Raw genomic sequence first — 9,804 nt, 5'->3', positions numbered from 1 at the left:
TGTCTTACTGCCTGCGCGATCTAACATAACCTCTCCCTGACTTTATTTTCACAAAGAAGTGAAATTGAAATGTAATACTAACAATAAGCACAGTTGAAATTGTGATATGCATGGACAGGTTCAGTTTATACTATAAATTAGGACAGTAAACAGTTCTCTTCAATATTATCTACCTAAAATCAAACAATTTGGTAAGTTACATTAAGCTTTTTACAAGAATTGCAGTTTTGATTTACTGTTGGCAAATACTAAATATAAATGATCAATTTTAAAACCGGAAGGGTTTTGTTTACTATTGTTTATTTTTCCCCCTTTTTAAAAAAAGCTGTAGATAGCATCTTTCACAAAGCACCAATCCCATTTAGTTGTAGACTGAGTAACTGGAACAGATGTTAATTAGAGTTATATGAGTTGCCTTTTTTTTGATACACTTTCAAATAAGTTTAGGAACAGCTTAGGATATTTACAAATCGATTAAATTATTTCATTCTTGTTTGCATTTGTAAAAGCTACTGTAGCAATTAAGAGCTAAAAGGCTAGTCACTAAAAACATTTGCTGATGCAGTGATGTTATTCCATCCTTGCAGCATAGTGGGTGGATCCTAACCATCTTGAAGACACTGGTTAAGAAATTGCATTTTGTGTACTATTTACATGATTTAATAGACAAGAAATTATTTTATACATCCTGTATATATCCTGGTGACATTCATTTTGCACTACCCGAAATACCAGTACATGACCTTTTAAGCATCTCACTTTATATACTTACTAATTCAATGAAATATCATTAGCATACTTGGATAATTAAACATATTTCTATTCTATTTGATACTTTATGAAATAATCTAAATGTAGCTTTGAGGGAATAATCATTAACATGTATATTATAGATAGGAATTAATAATGTGTTATCCTTTCCTTAGAGCTCTGCATATACTTACTATTGATAAACACCTTTAATATTTTTAAAACCAGTAAATTAATACCTGTTAAGGTTAAAGATGTACTGCTTGCTTTGTGAAACTTCAACATTTTTATAGTTTCCTTGACAACAATATCGATGCTGCTATCACTATGGGAATGGTTCTTTTGAATGAAGCTGCTACCTCCAAGGGAGATGTTGGGAAAAGGAGAAGTAAGTTGTTTGATGGAAAATGAATAATTTCTTTTCTTGCCATTAAAATATGAGTGCAACTACAGCAAACTGCCATGGAAACCCACAGTTTATTAAAAGCTGTGCCCATGTTTATCACAGTGAATACATTGGCAATATAAGAGCAGAGATCTACAAGTTATTTGAAATGCGTTCTGTCTTCTATTACATACGCTGCTTAATACAGAACAAAGAACTGATCTTGTGGACCATTTAGAACTAGCTATGATTTGTTATACAGATACACATCCTTTATTCTTTCTTAGCAGTGGCCAAGTTTCCGAAATAGTAGGTGGGAGGAAGTGAACAGTTGACATTCCACTATAATATGCTATATTGAAAATTCAAAAGGGTAACTATAGACCTTTGTCTGCATTGACTTTTTTCCCAACTACCAACTATTTTAGCTTCTACATATGAATATGGGATCATTTCTCCACATTTATGCATCAGCTGTCTGTCTGTCTTTCTCCTCTAATTAAAAAAAACAGATACAGCAAACATCTAAGGAAAAAGGCACCTTTCTTTTATGCAAAGAGGATGCTTTAAACTGAATTCACAATCGCATTAAGTAAAAAGGAGAACTTGAAAGAGAGCAAGTTCTTTGAAATGTGCTGTATTCCAAGTTGATAAGTTAAACTTTCAGTCATTTTATAAACTCCTTTTGTAACTAGGATGGGCCCAGGAGGTAAAAAAATGTTAAAAAGAATAATCAGAAAGTTGATACTGCTTTGATGCATACCAAAGAGCCAGTTGAAAAATTAAGAAGGGAGTTGGCAGAGTTTCTCTTTGAAACAAGAAAGAAATTAGTTATAGCAGGTATTTCTGAATTGATAGAATAGCGAAAGTCTAGTAACAAGATGAATGCTAATATAACAATGACTGTAGAAATCATCAAAGCCTTACTTAGAAAATTAAATTCTATTAATGAAGTGGTGTGTTCACTGACTTTAAAAGTAAAGTAATGATACGTCAGTACAATGTCTTGAATGCAATTAACAGCAGACTGAATTGTGCTTTTAAAATGAAATGGGGGGACATGTGTAGATAATGGTGGTGATAGGGAGGGAGCTGGGTTGAGAATTGGAAATTTTTGCTATGGAAAATAGGGGATTTTAACATGTTGGCGGTCCAAGCTACATCCATATCCCACTCTTGCGAATGGCATTAAACATATTTTTTTAAAAAAAACACCTATTAGATTTTTTCACAACAAAAATAGTATGTAAAGAAAATGTAGTTTTCATACAGAAAATACCATAGTTGTGATTAAGAAAATATGCATGGGGTTGTCTAGCTTACTCCTTAATAAGACCTGGACAACTCTTCTTCCTTTTTTAATGTATGCCATGGTCTGTATGCTGAAGGTTTGAGAACTGTTAACAATGGGCAAATAAAATGCTGTGGTTTGTTTTTATTTTCCATTCTTCCCAATACTCTAAAATAATGAACATTTCAGAATTATTGAATGCTTTTTGAACTGCTGCCTTTTGTCCTCTTTTTCTTATTATTAGTCATTTTCTCATTTATATTGTCAAGGAAAGCTAATCTGCTGAAAATCTATTTTTCTTAAAAGACTATAGTGTTGCCACTGGTGACATAAGGGCAGCAAGAGATGACCCAATTAACATTATGTATTTCAAAATATGCCTGTATGTCATTTTACCTAAAATGGAATATAATGATACAGATTTTTTTTTCTTCCAGTAATATGCCTAGTAGGATTGGGTCTGGTAGTTTTCTTCTTCAGCTTCCTGTTGTCAATATTCCGTTCCAAATACCATGGCTATCCATACAGGTAAGCCACAAATCCATTTGGCCAATCCGTTCAAGTAACCTCATTCTGCCAGCAATCTGCTTCCAACTTTTTGCACTGAGACTCATGAATTTATGAACAAATAAGTTGGACCGGCATTTGAAGGTTTTATTTGGTTGAGCACATAATAATGTATGACATTCTGCATTTTAGGAGGATAATTCCAAGCAAAGTATAACTGTATGAAGAACATTCTTGTCTATCAGTAGAAACAGATAGCCTTTCTGAATGGTGATTCATTCTATAATATGAAACAGGTTGATGTTTGGGGGAGGACCTCAGCTAGAATTAAAGTAGATTATGAAGGAAATCAGTTTATGAGTCATTCCATTTCAAGAAGATTTTGAAACTGAGTACTAGTAAGAAAAGGATATTTCCTGGAATAAATGTCCAGTCTGCAAACTGACTCCAGAGTTGCAATATGGCAGAGACAACATTTTGCTTGTCAACAGAACTGCTTGTCAACAAAAAGCACATAGGCATTGTCCAATGAATATCAATGAAGCTTATGCAATTGTATTTCAGCTTTCAAATCCCACTATCTTTGGTGATTTGGGAAATTGTCACATGTTGTTTCCAAAATTATTACATTCTGAGTATTAAGAAGAGGACTTATTCTCAATTTCATCCTCCAGAGAAGACCATTGGTTCCCGCTCATATGTTGCAGTGTTACCAATAGGAACCAGCTCTATCCTGTGACCCTCAATCTGAAATTGGATCTAAAACATCTGTTAATATTACAGAATGCAAGAGATTCCAATGTTACCAAATCAGTGGCTCTGAGAAAAGCAGTGCCAGTTTTCCCACTTTCCCATCTCCCTTTAACTCAACCTTAAGGCGCAGGTCAAGTAGCATTTTTCCCATTTTCTCTGAGTTTTCCTGGTTATTACTTCTAGTAGGCATCAAAAGTAAAGCTGGGAATAAATTGAGTTTTCAAATATTTCTTTTTCTTCAGTAACAGGTTTTACATAATATTTTATGTAAATATCATCAGGTAACATCAAGTAATTACTGGAGTTTTAGTGGGAAGAGGGATACTGATGCAAATAGAGATAGGACTTCATTCAAAATTTCAATCATGACTCCTCTAGCCCAAGTGGTTTGGTAATTTTCCAGCTTCTAAGTACTTGGAGAGTGCCATATAATATAAATTTAAACACACACACACACACACACACACACACACACACATAGACTTGAAGGGGAAAATGTGATAAACTATTGTTGAATGATCATTATGTTTTACATCCCATTTCTGTTGTTCATTGGAAACTTTTTTCTCTTCTGTTAAAAAAACAGATTTGTACAAAAATCACCCCTTTATGTGGATACCCCCTTGTCGCAGGGGAAGGGTTGTGTGTTCTGTTGTAGTTGAGGGCTGTGCTGGAGATAAACCATCAGAAAGTATACCAAAAGGGTCACCCAAGCCAGACAGGTCTCATAAGAAAAGCCAAACCAAGAGTATTCAGAGACCCATTAAATATGAGACAACAGAAAAATCCCATGCCAGATCGATTGTCATCTGGGTTTACAAGGAGTGCAGCAGTTGCTGTCCCTGGGAAACAGTCAAAAAGTGAGTTACAGAGTTGGAGAAAGAACCTACTCCACAAAAAAACTCACCAAGAAGATTATGTGAATAGAATCTCAAACATGTCAGAGTGCTCAACAATAGGACAACAGGAATCCCACTTTCTGAGGCAGCCAGTGGCATAAGCAAATGTCTGTGTTGTACAGATATACATTGGATAGCCACATGGAATGTCAGAAGAACGAGTCAGAGTAAATTGGATATTGTCAAATGAGAGATGATCAGGTTGGAAATTGATCTCTTTGGTGTCATCGAACTATACTGGGCAGACAATGGCTTTTTCTAGTCTGAGGACTTCACTGTCTGTTATTCAGACACGATACCAGGAAAATAAATGGAGTGGTGTGTTTATTGCAAGTAAGAAACTTTCTAGACCAGTGGAAAACTACTCAACTGTCAGTGATTGAATTATGACCATCAGAGTCAAGTGCCAAGCCTTTCAACCTTACAGTTATCCAAGTCTATGGCCCAACAATTTTGCTTCGAGAAACTCTGCAACAAGTGTCTAAAAAAGACATTGTTTACATTTTGGGCAATTTCAATGCAAAGGTTGGCAAACAAGAGGAGACAGGCATTTGGTACAATTTTGCTAAGAAAACGGATTTAGGATCATGAATATATGGTTCAAAAAGCACAAGAGCCACTTATGTACTTGGACCTCACCAAGTGCTGATTGCAGTTCAGATCATGAAGTGTTTGTGGCAAAGATTAAAGTCAAATTATGCACCATCAAAAAGGCAGTGCCTCCAAAGAAGTTTGATGTCACCAAAATCTATACTACTCATAAAATTGAAAAATAGGTTTCAACTGCTGAACAATTCTGAGAAGACACCTGATGAACTGCAGCAGGAAATTCAGCCATTGTTGGGATTGCAGAAGAGCACATACCATACAGGAAGCCAAAGAAAAGTGCAAGAGGCTCTCAGATGAAATCATCAAAACAGTTGAGCAAAGAAAAGCAACCAAGGCAGTAGGCAAATGGGAAGAAGTAAGAAGACTGAATGCATGCTTTCCAGATAGCAGCAAGGAAGGATAATGAAGTTTACTTGGATGAGCTACGTAAACAGCTTGAAGCAGACTACATGAAGGGTCAACACCAGGAATGCATTTATGCAAGTCAAAATGATCCGGGCACCATTTATTGCTTGTAAAGGTATCATTAAAAACAAGCAAGGAAAAGAACTGTCCAACCAACAAGGCATTAAGAACAGATGACAAGAATATATTGAAGAGCTGTACCCAGGTAGCAAAGGGGCGCAATCTCAGGATGATGAGAAAAGAGAAGTAGAAATAGAATTGGCAATCCGTGAGGAAGAGGTGATATGGGCGATGAACCAACAAGACTTAAAGTGTTGACACTGTCCCTGCAGAATTACTGAAACTTGTACGCCCCACAGTCATTGGAGACATTAAGAGAAGACCCAGCTCTCTAGAAATGCTTAGGAAAGATGGAAGAAAAATGAAGAGGACAACCAATACATAAGTGTGTGGACTCATTTGCTAAGAAATACCTGCATCATTGATAATAGAAGGTGGAGAAAAGGAGTAAGAAATATTGAGAAATAGAAAAAAGGAAGGATCTTGGGCTGTTTTAAAATATTTTAAAAGCCAGTACTTATTTTCAGATTTGTAATGTTAATGAAAAAACATGAAATAACAGGTTATTAGAGACCCAACAAGTAGTTATGACTTACACATAGGAACTATAAGCAGTCCTAACTTTTTGATAAGTGTTATTTAACAGATAACAGAATAAAAGAGTTGGAAGGGACCTTTGAGGTCTTCTACTCCAAGCCCCTGTATAAGCAGGAGACCCTATACAATTCTGGACAAATGGCTGTCCAGGCTCTTCTTAAAAACCTCCAGTGATGGAGCACCTACAACTTCTGGAGGCAAGCAATTGATTATTCTCACTGAGAGGAATTTTCTTCTTAATTCTAAGTTGGATCTCTTTGATAAGCTTCCATCCGTAACTTCTTGCCCTGGCCTCAGATGCTTTGGAGAATAGTTACCCCTCTCAAATAATGGAAAACTGCTATCACATCACCCCTAATCATTATTTTTGTTAGACTAGACATACCCAGCTCCCTCAATGTTCATTGTACATTTTAGTCTCCAGTCCTTTAATCATCTTTACTGCTCTTCTCTGACTTTTCTATGGTAGAGTCTCAACATTTTTTTTTTGTATTGTTGTGTGCAGTATAAAGTGGTGCCAACACTTCACATGATCTTTATGTTGATGCAGCCTAGGACAGCATTGGCTTTTTTGGCAACTGCTTCTTGACTCAGCCATCTAAACTCTTACTAATTTCACAGGTGAATCTGATCTTAACCCTTACCAGTTTCATAATTTTAGTTAAAACTACTTGGTTTGATTTTACCTCTTCATATACACAAGGTGCACTCTCCTGTTTCCTAGTTCAAACAAACTTTTTGTCATCTACACACACTTGACTGCAGCTTACTAATGGGTGCTGCTCATGTGAAAAATTTTATTTTTTCAAAGGAATGATGTTGTGACATCATTATAGCTTTAGTAGGAATTGAAGACTGTAAGAAGAATGGCATTTTGACAGCCCATCAGCTTTCTCTTTTGCCCAGACAGCTCTCATTTTGGGAGAAAACAGCTGAGAAGACATAGCAATTAAAGTTAAACATAATCATCTCTTTGTTTCTTTTGCTGAAAGCATGTGGTGGATTAGCTGGGGCTCTCCTCTAAATCTCTCTAAATCTGAGATACAAAAACATTTAAAGGATGTTTCAGTGTAATTCACATTGGTAACCAAAAAAAAGTCTTAATCATGTACTTTATATGCTAACCAGGTTTGTACTGACAATGTCTAACTTAAAAAGGTATTTTGGGGTGATTTGATAAAAATAGCAAATCCATTCTTGGTCTACAATTAAAAAGGGCAGCTGATTATAAATTAAATAAATTTCAAATTGACAGATTGGGGATTCTTTGGAGAGGAAAAATGGAAATAATGTAAATGCTTTGGTATAAATCTGTAGTAGAGCAATACCTAGGACATTATGGATATTTTTAGTCACTATATCTGAAAAATAATATTGTAGCATTGTCCTTTATCTCTACAATATCTCTCTGAAAAGTGAGGGAAAGAGAGGGAGAGAATGGAGTAACTGTCCTATGAGGAAAAGTTTCTATGTTTGAATCTCTTCAGCATACAGAGGAGAAGAAAGAAATGTTCTAATAGATATAAAAGTACAGTTTATGTGGTGTTGGGAAATTGTATACTGTACATGGCTGGCAATGGCTATTATTTATGATTATTTTGTTAGCCTCATTAAAAGTCCAGATAAATACAGTATATGCCAGTGATGGCGAACCTTTTAGAAACCGAGTGCCCAAAAACCGCCTCCCCATCTGTCCCCGCTCCGCCCTGCCCACTGGGCCACCCACCACCTCCACGGCCTGCCACAGATCATGCAGGCAGCCCAGCTGTGCCATGGTGGCCACGCCCTCCGCCCATGCCCTCCAGCATCATCTGCATGCGATGGGGCGCAAGGGCGGAGTCTTTTCCACACTGCCCGACTACCATGTCCTTGGCTGCGCTGCTTCGCATGGGCCGCGCCCAGGGGGACTCTCCTCCAGGGGGGCTGCTGGTGAGGGGGCTGTGGGAGGAGGCGATAAAACTCCTTTGTTTTCAAGCTAACACACATGCACAAAATAATTATAAGAAATAAGCAGATCGGAATACTTGTGTAAGTGATAATTTTTGTAACATATATATGTGTCCTAGTAAATAATAACTTGTGAATGATTGTGGCCATCATAGCAACTACTATGGAAGTAGAAGCCGCCCCATGGAAGCCATTTTGTGAGAACATCTATACCTACTGTGACAAAATATTTAATTCTTTTTTGTTAGATAAGACCCCACTGATAAGCTTGTGCTAGAGTGAATTCTACTGAACTATTTTTTTTGGCCATCATTCCAAATAATTACATTGAAATAATTAAAAGTGTTAAAAGTGATAGGCAACTATAGTCACTGGAACTGCTTTTTCTTTTAAATTAAACCTGTGAAGGCCTAACGTATTTATCTTGCCAGAGGCTGAAACATTTTAAAGTTTATAATAGAAACATTAACATATCTTTGAGGCAAGATCTTTTTAAAAAATAAATGTTGCTGCTGTATTTCAGTAGTTTTATATGGGTACCCATATACAGCCTATATCCACAGATTACATACTTGTAATTTTTACCACTATTTAATTGCAGTTCAGTTTTTTAAAACCTGATATTTGTCACAAACGTTTAAGGCATCCCCTGATATTGCAAAATATATAATTTGTTAAATGTCTACTTTTTTTCCCTTTCAGCTCTTCAGACAATTAGAACATCATTAAAAGTTTACATTTTGCACAGATTCATTATATCATTGTGATTCTAATGTGCTAATATTTATTAGCTTTTCCAAGTCTCCAAAGTTACAAATCTTAATTTTACTTACAAGAGTAATGTGAGAGCTACATATGTGCCCATTATTGTTGCATTTACTCATTTTCTCTTTCTTTTCAGCTTCTTAATTAAGTGAATTCAAGTGAGATTTGCATAAGGCTAATGTTTACTGCAAAGACAAGCATCTACTGATAGTACTTGTATACAAACATTTCATGTTTTTCAAGAGTCTTTCTATTTCAAGCATCTGCTTCCTGTGATTATTTGCAACACTTGTGTGAAGAAGACAATTTTGTTTTTGTATCTTATTACTAAATGCTTCATAAAATTTATAATACAGAGTAAACATTGGATATCTAAATAGGAAATGTGATAAACAGGAATGAAAACGTACAGCACTTGTGTTCTTAATTTTCAATAAAGTTAATTTTACCAGAAAAGATTTTGTTTTTGTTGCTTTGCTGTGGTTGGACAGACTTCAGGTGGAAGTTTGAAAATAGTCACATGCTTTAATTATTTAGTAACAGCAAACCAGATTTGTCTAATAAGTAACACATAAATGAAATATAGTAACATTGAAGTTTATGTCTTTTAATTTCCATTGTCCTTTATAAAATTACTAATTTTAGAATTACTATTTTAAGATCAAATTAGTTGATTTTTTAAAAGCTACATTAGAATGTGCATATGCAGCCAAGGGATATGTTGATAAAGTTTCCAAACTTTCCATTCACAACCAATTAGATATGTTTCCCCTTTACTCCAGAAATCTTTGTGTCATTGATTTACAAGGGAGGAATTAAGTGGCACCTCCCTTCTT

General features: G+C 35.6%; 1 protein-coding gene across 1 annotated transcript in view; it reads left to right on the top strand.

Moving 5' to 3' along the window:
* TUSC3 (tumor suppressor candidate 3) overlaps positions 1-9,411 on the top strand; it is a 136,750-nt gene extending 127,339 nt beyond the window's left edge. Inside the window, exons 8-10 of the mRNA XM_015816489.1 lie at positions 1,064-1,138; positions 2,864-2,954; positions 9,105-9,411. Coding sequence (XP_015671975.1) covers positions 1,064-1,138; positions 2,864-2,954; positions 9,105-9,120 — 182 coding nt within the window. The 3' untranslated portion in view covers positions 9,121-9,411. The remainder of the gene's footprint in view (positions 1-1,063; positions 1,139-2,863; positions 2,955-9,104) is intronic.
* The last annotated feature ends 393 nt before the right edge of the window (positions 9,412-9,804 follow it).

Source organism: Protobothrops mucrosquamatus, unplaced genomic scaffold (genome assembly GCF_001527695.2).
Source record: "Protobothrops mucrosquamatus isolate PMUCROS unplaced genomic scaffold, P.Mucros_1.0 scaffold458, whole genome shotgun sequence".
NCBI lineage: Eukaryota > Metazoa > Chordata > Lepidosauria > Squamata > Viperidae > Protobothrops > Protobothrops mucrosquamatus.
This window is presented reverse-complemented; position numbering and strand designations above follow the sequence as displayed.